Source organism: Panthera onca, chromosome B1, assembly GCF_046562875.1.
Source record: "Panthera onca isolate mPanOnc1 chromosome B1, mPanOnc1 haplotype 2, whole genome shotgun sequence".
NCBI lineage: Eukaryota > Metazoa > Chordata > Mammalia > Carnivora > Felidae > Panthera > Panthera onca.
In genome coordinates this window covers 164740658-164752973 of record NC_138342.1, presented here as the reverse complement: position 1 = coordinate 164752973, position 12316 = coordinate 164740658, and the positions used below count along the sequence as shown (strand labels likewise).

Genomic DNA, 12316 nt, shown 5'->3' with positions numbered 1-12316 from the left:
AAAATGAAAGTAGATCTGGGTACTTTTTAGGCCTAGGAAAGGGAGCCTTACAAGACAGCCAGAGTAATTAAAGAAACCATATCCAGGAGGAGAGATCAAGGGCACAAGGGAGGAAGAGATTAGGTCTGAAAAGGACAAGGGCTATTTGGGTATGAAGAGGATGGAGATCTGACTGGAAGCAGGAAAAACAGTTTGGAAACCAGTGCAAATGTTCAGGAGATTATAAACAGCGAGGCGTGAAGAACCCCACTGGAGTGGATATCCTGCCAAATCTAACAACATATGTGGATCACTGACTTCAAGATGTGCTTCACTTTTTTTTTTGGTCAATAATTAGCAATTTTATTCCTAAGAGAATCATCTCTCCAGTCTCTATTGTGTCCAGCATCCACCAGCCTGTAAAGTCAAGATTAATCAGAGTCCTTAAAAGAGATCCACACTCTTCTCATGGCATAGTGTCACCTGTGGTGATTTTTCAGTGTCCTAGTCTCCATATACAATTGGACATATATATTAAGGATTGAGATTTAGAAAAGATCAGTATAAAATGGCTGGCTGGGGGCGTTTGGATGGCTCAGTCAGTTAAGCATCTGACTTCAGCTCAGGTCATGATCTCACAGTTCATGAGTTTGAGCCCCACATTGGGCTCTGTGCTGACAGCTCAGAGCCCAGAGCCTGTGTCTCCCTCTCTCTCTGCTCCTGCCCTGCTCATGCTCTGTCTCTCTCTCTCTGTCTCTCTCTCTCAAAAATAAACATTAAAAAAAAAAAAGCTGGTTGATATGTTTCATTTCGTGTGTGTGTGTGTGTGTGTCCTCCAAATCCTACTGATATATCAAAATAAATGTAAAATGAATACATCCATGACTGCACTGGAAAGTTGCCTGAGGCATCTTCACAGACCAGATTGGTGGAGAATAGCTGAAATATGCAGCACAGATCAGGTTTATGATAAAACCTAACAGAGCAGTGGAATTTTGGTCCCATGAAAGAAAGATGGGACCACCAAAGAAATTACTTGCTTTCTAACAATTCTAAGATTATACACAGGGGAGACTTCAGGTATAATTGTTGAGTAATCAAGTAAAGGACCAAGCACAGCTGCAGCAGTACTCTACTTTTCATAGTGGCTTTCACAGTCTGTCCCATCTGGTGGGCATTCTGACACATGAGAAACCAGAGTGAGCACTGGAGTCAGTGAAATAGTTTAGTTTAGAAATAGTTTAGCCCAAGATTATTTATGGCTGCCATGAAGAAAGGGGTTCCTTGAATGTATTAGATGAGCTACTCACATACTCTAGAAAAATGCTTTCTTGGACATAGACAGTAAAGGAAAGCAACTGGAGCCTGGTATTCTGTCATTAGAAATGATTTCCACTGTTAGGTAAACAAACTGTCAAAAATCAACAAACATGGGAATAAAACTGCCACAAAAAGCATAAAAAGTATCAGTAGAAGAAGTAACCCCTGAGGAAAAATTGTTAATACAGACAACAGAAGACTTTGAAGTAACTGTAATTAGTATCCCTCCAAGTTATTATAGAAGATATGACATCCAAAAATAAGAATTAGAGTTCTTGGAAATCAAATATTCATCTATTAGCAAATATCCATCCATGATTCATCCATTAACAAACAAAACCTCACCTTGGTAGGTGGGCTGCATAGCAGAGAAGACAATGACTGACTATCAAATTAGTTAGGGGTATCATCAAGCTGACAATGCAAACAATTAAACAAGTAAAAAGTAATGAGAGAAGAGTTAATAAATTAATAAACATGGAAGACAGATCCTGGAATACCAAAATCCTTCTATTAGAAATTTCAAAAAGAGAGGAGAGAGAGAATAGAGGATAGGAAATAATAAAAGAGGTTAGAGAAGAAAATTTTCATGAGTTGAATAAAGACATTAGTCATCAAGTGCCAAGATAAAAACAGAGAGGGAGAAAGAGAGAGAATGAGAGAGAGAGAGAGAGAAAGAGAGAGACAGAGACAGAGACAGAGCCCTGTATTTAGATACATACAGCATTCAGGTGACATTTTTTCTTTTTTATTTCAGGTGACATTTCTAAAGTCCAAAGATAGTAAGAAAAGTCCAAGAGTTTCATCAAGGTAAAAATAGGAATCTATAGGAACAAAGGAATAAGAATCAACTTTCATAAGCCATACAGAAAGACAGATACCATATGTTTTCACTCTTATGTGGATCCTGAGAAACTTAACAGAAACCCATGGGGGAGAGGGGAAGGAAAAAAAAAAAAAGAGGTTAGAGTGGGAGAGAGCCAAAGCATAAGAGACTCTTAAAAACTGAGAACAAACTGAGGGTTGATGGGGGGCGGGGGGGGTGGGAGGGAGGGAAGGGTAGGTGATGGGCATTGAAGAGGGCATCTTTTGGCATGAGCGCTGGGTGTTATATGGAAACCAATTTGACAATAAATTTCATATATTAAAAAAAAAAGAATCAACTTTCACCATACTTCTCATCTAGAACATGGGATATTGTAGAATAATATCTTCACAATTCTGAGGATGAAAGATTTTGAACTCAAAATTCCATGCTCAACCTATGAGAGCAGAATACATTACAATTTCAGAAGTGCAAGGATTCAGAAAGGTAACCACTCTCAAAAGTTTCTGAAAGAATTGCTTGGAGATGTATTCCTCTGAGATAATGAAATAAATCAGGTAAAGAGGAAAACAGGAGAAAAAAAGTGGCAAACCAAGAAATGAGTAAACCAATTACTTGTTTATAATGTGGTTGTAGACAAAATGTATTGTCAATAAATTATTCAGAGGAAAGAGACACATAACATAAAAAATTAATAACCTGGAATTAGAATTTTGGATGATTTAGCAAAACATAAAAGGTGATAAAAGAAGAGGGGAAGGGAAAGTGCTAAAAGAACTGTTTCATTTCAAGAGTGGTGGCTATGGGCATTAAATCCCAACACCAATTAAAGAAATTTGAATATGTTTATTAATAAATTAATAGAAATGGATGCATAACTTTCAATCCAGTAAAGAGGAAGAAACAGACAAATACAGTCAGAGCTGAAAAGGAACAAAAAAAAAAAAAAAAAAAAAAAAAAGGACAAGAAAACATTACACAGAAAACACAAAACAAAATGGCATGAATAAGACTAACCATCTGGGTGGTAACAATACATGTGAAAAGGTTAAACCCCAAGTCTCAGCTGTAAACTGTTTATGAGAAACATGCCCCAAACCAAATAGTCCAGAATGGATTAAGATTTAAATCTTGGAAAAAAGAACAATTACTTCAAGTTAAAATCAGAATTTGGCAGCAACAATTTTGGAGGGCAAAAAGCATCTGAACAGACTCTTCCTGATGAATCTTCGAGAGGGAGTTGGCAAGTTGGGTGACGAGTGCTCCCAGAGGGGCAGGGAGACACATGGAAACAAAGGAGGGCATCTTGGCAATGATTTTTTTTTAATTCAACACCAAAAGCAAAGGCAACAAAAGCAAAAATAAGCGAGTGGGATTGCATCAAACTAAACTTCTCCACAGCAAAGAAAACCATGAGCAAAATGGAAAGACAGCCTACGAAATAGGAGAAAATATTTGGAAACCATGTATCTGATAAGAGGTGAGTATGAAAACTAACAAACTATACAAAAATTTCATATAACTCAACAGTAAAAAACCAAATGACCCAATTTAAAAATGGGTAAAGGATCTGAATAGACATGCTTCCAAAGAAGACATACAGATGGCCAGCAGATACATTAAAAGGTGCTCAACATCAGGGAAATGCAAATCAAAACCACAGTGAGATATAACCTCACAGCTGTGTGAATGCCTGCCATAAGAAAGATGTGAAATAACAAATGTTGGCAAGGATGTAGAGAAAAGGAAACCCCTTTTCACTGTTGGTGGGAATTTAAGTTGGTACAGCCACTATAAAAAAAGTTACGGAGGTTTTTCAAGAAATGAAAAATAGAACTCCATGTGATCCATCTACTTCTGGGTGTATGCAAAGGAAACGAAATCATTTTCTCAAAGAAATATCTGCACTCTCATGTTCATTGCAGCATTATCCACAATAGCCAATGTATGAAAACAACCTGTGTCTGTTGATGGATGAGTGGATCAAGAAAATGTGATTACATACACACACACACACACACACACACACACACACACACACAGAGGAATATAATTCAGCCTTAAATTCTGTCATTTGCAACAACATAGATGAACACAGAGGGCATTGTGCTAAGAAGAGAAACATCAGACAGAGAAAGACAAATACTGCGTGGTTTCACTTACATGTGGACACTTAGAAAAGTGGTTGTTAGGGACTGATGGGGAGGGAAAATAGGGAGAGATTGGCAACAGGGTATAAACTTCAGTTATAAAATAAATAAGGTCTGGAGATCTTATGTAAAACATGGTGACTAGTTGATAACACTACATTGTATAATTAAAATTTGCTGAGAGTAGAACTTAAATGTTCTGAAGAAGAAGGAGGAGGAGGAGGAAGAAGAGGAGGAGGAGGAGGAGGGAGAGGAGGGAGGAGGGGCAGAGGGAGGAGGAGGAGGAAGAGAAAGAAAGGAAGAAAAGAAGCAGAATGGAAAGCCTTGAGAGTACTGTTGAAATGGATTAGACTGGCTGTGAGGACATAAAAACCCATTATCAGAGAATGTTCAGTACTTCTATTTTCTAGGAAAAGATAATGCATTTTAATGACTGCACTCTTGGCAACAGATAACAGTGTTTCTATTGTAAGTTATTTTGATATGGCCCTTAGAGCCAGTCACAACTTACAGTAGGTTCTAGTTTCACCATCAGAAAAACTATACAGTGTTATGAATAAGTCACGAATACCACCTGCCTTAAAGGTTACCACATTCAAGAGACTGTTTTTAACAAATACCACATTTGTTGGGGGGAAGGGGAGGGGCTTTAGTTAACAGGCATCTTGGAATCTTCTCGATAACAAGCGATCTGTGCCAGACCTGTTGGACCAGTGTGATTCCCCAGAGGGTTGTTGAGATTTGCTCATACACATTGCGACAAAGGCATGACACACACCAGTTTGCAAACTCAGGCAAAACTACCAAGGACACCAGTAGATTCAGGAGACCCAGGTCTGTGCACACAAACAGCTTGACTCAGAGACTGCCTTGAATTCCTGGTGTGCATCCTTGGTCCTGCTTCCTGGGGGCATTAGTCCTGCAGCCCTAGCATGTCCTGGCTGTGATGTCAGACCTGGACCATATGACTCCATGAACGTCTGGGGAAGCCAAGGCACGGACCTGAGGGGGTTCTGCTTTACTTAAACCCAACTCCCTCCAGTGGCAATCATGAATTTACTGTGGGCAAACCCACATTTACCAGTGTTCAGTTTCCCTGAGGACGGCGCTGACCCTTCCAAAAAGCTCATGCATTTGGGTACTGTATGTACATGCTAGCTGGATGTCAGTTCTAAGGTGTGATTTTGTCTTTATGGTATTTTAGATTGCTCTGGAGATGTGTTCCTAGTGGGAGCTATGTAGCCACATCTTCAAAGCAGGAGTGAAAATCAGAACAGAGCCTGTAACTGACACTATCAGAAAGAGCCACAGAAAGATTCGGTCCAGAACTTGGGCTACGAATTTCCAGTCTTGTACTACCTGCAAAAGAGAAAAAGATGCCTTCCATTCAATATGCAGGGCAACTGTTCTGAATTCATTTCAAGGGATTGAAAAACAGTAATATTTGGATTTACAGCACTTCGTTTTTCAAATTCACCTAACACATCCCCTGCAACGTAGGCTCAGATTCTCCCCCGTGACTTCCGTAATAACAGTGCCCAAAGGAAACAGCCTGTGAACATTTTCATCAACATAGAAGACGTAAAATAGAAACAACTGAATCATTTATGCATTTGTAGAACAATATTGATCCAAATGGGAAAGGACTGATTTTTCCACAAATAAAAAGTCAGTATCTCTTACTAGGATCTTCCTGACCTCATATATGAAATGAATCATAAGCTTATAAATTAAGAATTTTCATGGCCAAATATTATAAGCCTTCTTTTCTTCCACTCCACATGTGGGTATGGCTGCTATTATCTCTGGAATGCCAGAAAACTGCGTGGAGGAGAAGTGACCATGAGATGACAGGAATCTGCAGGGGAGAGGGAAGATCTAGTCCCTTTGGAGGAAGGGAAGTTGGGGGAGAGTGGGGAATAAGCCTATAAGAGCAAGGTCAAAGCAGCAACAAGTTGAGAGGCCAAGGAGGTCTGAAGGACAGGTGCCAGTTTTCCTCTTTTGAAGGAAAAGAAATGTCACATTTCTACTGTATGGGGTTTTTTGAAGATGGACTAGAACAGGACTTATAGAGAGGGGACATAGGTACTGATGTAGAACCAGAATGCATTCTGCACACATAGAGGTTTAGGAATAAAACCTTGGGGAAAAACACAAAAAAGATGTGTTTAAAGTGTCAATCTTAAGTGGTGGGATTATTAATTATTTTAAATCTGTTTATATTTTTTGTATTTTCCAAATTCCATACCCTGATCATGTGTTACTTTTATCATTTTTAAAAAAGCTAGTTGAGTCTTTGAATTCAAATTTTTAAAAGATGTAGAGAAACAACAACGAACAACCCTTAAGAATAGCTAAAGAGGCACCTGGGTGGCTAGTCGGTTAAGCCTCCAACTCTTGATTTTGGCTCAGGTCATGATCTCATGGTTGTGAGACTGAGCCCTACATCCGGCTCTACTCTGAGCATGGAGCCTACTTAAGCTTCTCTCTCTCCTTCTACCCCTCCCCTGTTTGTGCTCGCTTGCAAGCATGTGCTCTCTCTCTCTAAAAAAAAAAAAAAAAGAATAGCTGAAATGTTAGTTCTATAGCAATGGGTGAAAAACACAACAAATAGTAAGAGAATATGCTAGGTAGTATCTAGATAAAGTATAGACACATGTTTCCTTAAAAAATGTCTTCCATAATTTTGTTTATGGGATCAGGCTCTTAGCACTAATTTGCACTTATTTTAGAGTAAAATAATTGAACCCTACAAATTGTCTTAAAATTTGTTTTAAGCATCAGTAAGATCTGAATCCAGAACTGTTTTGAGTAGGAAATCCACGCTCGTGCCACACTTTTTTTTTTAATGTTAGCCAAATAACCACACCCTTTTCCCTCACCAAAATATCTGTTGGAACACTGTATATTTACATTAATCCCGAAGTCTAATTCTGTTCTTTTATTTCCAAATACTATGGCTAGAAATAACCACCATTGAACTAAAAATGAGAGGTAAATTACCAGAGACCAGGATAACCAATTTAAAATGTAAAATTAAATTATTTTAAATAGGGGCGCCTGGGTGGCTCTGTCAGCTGAATGTCCGACTTCGGCTCAGGTCATGATCTCACAGTTCATGAGTTCAGGCCCCGAGTTGGGCTCCTTGATGTCAGCACAAAGCCCGCTTCAGATCCTTTGTCCCCCTCTCTCTACCCCTCCCCTGCTCACTCTCTCTCTCTCAAAAATAAACATAAAACATTATTTTAAATAGAGTCAAGTCTAATTACAAGGAATGGTGCTTAATCTATACTTGCTTCTTTTTTGCCCATTGTTTCTGTGAACTGCTTCCTAAAGATCCATACTAAAATTTTTATTCATGTCAGGGCTTGTTTTACATTTTACACGTGAAATGCAGATAGCTAATAATGTCACATTTTAAAAATGACAGTTTTTTATTGTAAATAGATGTGAGAATATTGGTTCTTGCACATTTCAATGGCAGCAGTGTAATGAATACCAGCATACTCACCTGGTTGATAAAATGCTCTTTCTTCACATGCCTTGAAATGTATCTAATGGAATTAGCAGCCTTTTCCAAGAAAGCAACAAGAACTTTTTCTCCATCACTAATCTGTCTTTGTTTTCTTTTTTCTAGAACTTTACCTTTCACCACTGGTTGGCTCTCATCTTTGTCTGGGAAAGAGTAGCGATCCATGTGGTCCTTCATACAAAGCAATTTAGGAAGTTTTTGTAGAAAGAGTCTCTTAACCCAGGGGGCCATGGGATGGTAAGTCGAAGAAGATCTGTGGTGAACATTAATCACGAAAACAGTAACAATAATCGACAGGGTAACGAAAATCATTATGAACAGCAGGTACTCCCCAATGAGAGGAATGACTTTTGAGGAAGATGGGATTATTTCCTCAATTACTAGAAGAAAAACTGTCAGGGAAACAAGAACAGAGGTTGATAGCGAAAGCTTTTCTCCTTCATCAGAAGGCAAATAGAACACGAGCACTGTCAGAAAAGACAGCCCCAGGCAGGGGATTATCAGGAAGAGGGTGTAGAACAGGGGTAGGCGGCGCAGAACAAAGGAGTAAGTGATGAACGGATAGGAGTAGGTGCCATCTCTCCTGTTGCCCTTCATCCCTTTGGCATTGAGTATTTCCCATTCTCCATTATCAAAGAAGTCTTTTCTGTCAACATTTTCATTTATCAAAACGAGATCAACCATGGTACCATCATAAGTCCAGGATCCAAACTTCATGGAGCAGTTCTGCCGGTCGAACGGAAAAAACGTGACGTCCATGGTGCATGAACTTTTGTAACTGGCTGGAGGGGTCCAAATGACGGTGCCATTAGATCTCACTATGACTTTGGTCATGAGGGAGCCTTCGAAACGTCCATCTGCACTGTGGTAAAAGCAGTTGGACACTAATGAGTTGGGGTTTTGCCCACCCCTCTACTATTTGTATTTATTACTTTACTACTACGGTGTCAAACAATATTTCAAAAAGAATCAGTTCTCTTCTTACTTAAATCTGTACATTTCTCTTAATCATTTTGCCAGAATCAGGCTTTGCCATCTCTAGTCCTAATCTGACCAGTGTATGTTTCTTCTGGGATACTTACTTTTCAAAGAGAACTATGTCAGGAAGCCAGAGAGATTCTGATGGAACTTTAATTGAACGAATTCCACCATATTCATCAGGGTTCCAACGTAACTTGTGGTCTGTCCACTCCTGCATTAAATAAGCATACCGAAATTTTAGTCTGAAAATTCAGTGTATTAGACTTTGGAATCTTCAAGTTTATGTGAATTTACGAATCCAGTGCTTTATTTTAAACAGGGAAATTCATCCATTTTAGATCTTACGACCTTATCTGTAGCTCAAGATACAGATTGAGCCCAACTGGCCTCTGATCTTGCCCAGGCCCACACAGCCCTCCTACCTGGGATTTCCAAAATTGCCATATCTACTTCCCAATGGAGAGTCTGAGCAACAAACACCATTGATTGGTGATCTATTTTTTCAGGCTATTTTCTCTTAAGAAACAAAAGAAAAACAATGATAGATCTAATTCAGTCTATTCTAGAAGAGTTGGCCCAGGAATATTTTAATCTCATGAAAATGGGTACAAACAATTTTTAATATCGCTCGAGTCTTGGACAAACATCCACCCAGTATGTTAATATGAAACATCCAGTATCCACTGATTAGTCTTGATAACATAACTTTATCCCAATGAAAAAATATTTTCCAAGAATTTCCTTTTAAGTTCTAATCTGAATTTATTTTGTGACCACTCAATTACAGTTTTAAATTATATTCCTAATATTGTTAGCCTCCAGATACTTACATATTTTTCCTCACATACTTACATATTTTTCCTCATAATACAATGAAATCATTTAGCATGTTTTACAGGAGCTAATGGACCCAGATTAACAAACCTGACCATTAATTGATTGGCTTATAAAGGTCAAGAGGATGATGTATGGGTGATCCAATTACAACAGAAGTGGACTTTCTTAAAAAGATTTTAGATCCAGAATCTTATGAAATCTGACCTGAAAATTAAATTCTTCTATCCCATTGTCCCTCATGTAGACAGTTGAGTAATGATGTAGGATAATATGAAATGACATTTCAGAAAGTTTCAAGGGTGTGCCTGCCCAGTGTGAGGCTTCCTGGAGCCCAGCGATGCCAATGTTGTCATTAAAAAATCAGGAGACAGCAGATGGGCAACTTCACTAGATGGTAACATATTGAAATATGCATGATGCCTGAAAAAGTATGAGACTGTACACTCCAGGTGAGACATTGTCTATCTGAGACAAAACAAATTTAAAAGGATATGGCTCATTAAAAAGCTACAAGCTAAAGGATAAAAGATTGCGTGACTATTTATGGAAACCCATGTATATGAAGATTGACAGTTTAAGAGCCCAAACTAATAAAGTATTTACCATGTTTACTTGGTACTCACAGGCTTCTCTCTTTTTACTCTTCCTCTGCCCGTTTTGAAAAGCAAGTGCATTTTCCTTCCTATGAATAATTTGTCTCCTGCTAAGGAGACTTGTACCACCAGCAGCAGGTCTGAATCTCAGAAATGTTCAAGGGAACCCAGAGTAGCATTTTTTGTTTCCCTCTCACTTGGCTTATTTCTCAAAAATTTACGTACAATAAAATTCACCCTTTTTGTGTATGGTGTTCTATGCAAACAGTTGTATAATCACTGATGCCATCAAGACACAAGAACGGCTCTGTTGCCCAAAAAGTGTTCCTCGTGTTGCTCCTTTGTAATCCACTCTCCCATTCCCAACCCCTGGAAACCACAGATCTAGTTTCTGATCCTATAATGTTGCCTGTGGTCATATAAACGAAATCATACAGGAGACAGCCTTTCAATACAGATTGCTTTTATTGACCATAATGTATTTGGGATTCTTCTATGTTATATTAGTGCTTTGTTCATTTTTTGTGTGTGTGATTTGTTCATTTTTATTAGTGAGTAGTATTCCCTTGTATGAAAATACCACAATTTATTATCCTTCTCCAGGAAGGATATTTGGATTCTTCCAGTTTTTAAAAAAAAATTTTTTTAATGTTTATTTATTTTTGAGAGAGACAGAGACAAAGGGTGAGTGGGGGAGGGGCAGAGGGCGAGAGGGAGACACAGAATCTGAAGCAGGCTCCAGACTCTGAGATGTCAGCACAGAGCCTGACATGGGGCTTGAACTCACAAACTGTGAGATCATGACCTGAGCCAAAGTTGGATGCTTAACCGATTGAGCCACTCAGGAGCCCCTGGATTCTTCCAGTTTTTAATGATTACAAATGAAGTCCCTATAAATATTTTGTGCAGTTTTTTGAGTGAAAAACGCTCTTTCTTTCTCTTGGGTAAATACCCAGGAGTGGGATGGTTGGGCCATATAATAAGAGTATCCATTTTTAAAAATATTTATTTATTTTTGAGAGAGAGAAAGTGGGAGAGGGTCAAAGAGAGAGGGGGATAGAGGCTCAGAAGCGAGCTCTGCCCTGACAACAGAGAGCCTGATGCAGGGCTCAAACCCATGAGCTATGAGATGGTGACCTGAGCCAAAGTTGTATGCTTAACGGACTGAGCCACCCAGGTGTCCTAGTAAGTGTATGTTTAACTTTATATGAAACTGCCAAACTGTGTTTCAGAGTGACTGTATCATTTAACATTCCCACTAGCAATGTATGAGAGTTCTAGTTCTTTAGTCTTCTCCAGTACTTGGTATTGCCTCAGTTTTTATTTTGATTATAATAGTTATGAAATGGTATCTCATTATGGTTCTTAATATGCATTTTCCTAATGACTAATGATGTTGAACATCTCTTCGTGTGCTTATTTGTCACCCATATATCTTATTTGGTGAAGTGGCTGTTAAATCTTTGGCATATTTTTTAATCAAGCTGTTTGTTTTTTTATTACTGAGTTTTTAGACTTCTTTTATATATTCTGGATAAGAGCCCTTCATCAAATATTTGATTTGCAAATATTTTCCCACAGTCTGTGGTTTCTTAATTCTCTAAACAGTGTCTTTCATAAGACAGATATTCTACACTTTGATGAAGCTTATTTTACCAATTTTATTTTTTAGGAATTATGTCATATCTAAGAAATATTTGCCTAACTCAAGTTCTCCTATATTTTCTTCTAGAAATTTTGCAGTTTTTTGGGTTTTACATTTAGATCTAAAATCCTTATTTGGGGTTAATTTTTTTTATTGTGATGTGAATATAGAATGAGGTTTTTGAGTTTTTTCACATATGGATGTCCAATTGCTTCTGCACCTTTTGTTGAAAAGATTAAACATTCTCTATTGAATTACCTTTGCACATTTGTCAAAAATCAATTAACTGTATATGTGCGTGGGTCTATTTATGAGTTCTTTGTTCCATTTCATTAATCTGTGTCTCTCCTTTCCCTGGTACTACACTCTCTTAATCTCAATTGCTTTCTAGTAAGTTTTGAAATCATATAATGTGAGTCCTCCAACTGTATTCTCCTTTTTCAAAATTGTTTT

The 12316-nt window shown here is 38.2% G+C and overlaps 1 protein-coding gene across 2 annotated transcripts in view; it reads right to left on the bottom strand.

Moving 5' to 3' along the window:
- Positions 1 to 5499: 5499 nt before the first annotated feature.
- The window catches only part of CHRNB3 (cholinergic receptor nicotinic beta 3 subunit), a 33085-nt gene continuing 26268 nt past the window's right edge, over positions 5500 to 12316 (bottom strand). The window contains exons 4-6 of one of the 2 annotated variants that reach the window (XM_060655939.1): positions 8890 to 8999; positions 7787 to 8669; positions 5500 to 5634 (exon numbers count right to left, since the gene is read on the bottom strand). In XM_060655939.1, the coding sequence (XP_060511922.1) occupies positions 5500 to 5634; positions 7787 to 8669; positions 8890 to 8999 (1128 nt within the window). Of the gene's footprint in view, positions 5635 to 7648; positions 8670 to 8889; positions 9000 to 12316 lie in introns of those variants that run through there. The other variant, XM_060655938.2, reaches the window with a different exon arrangement.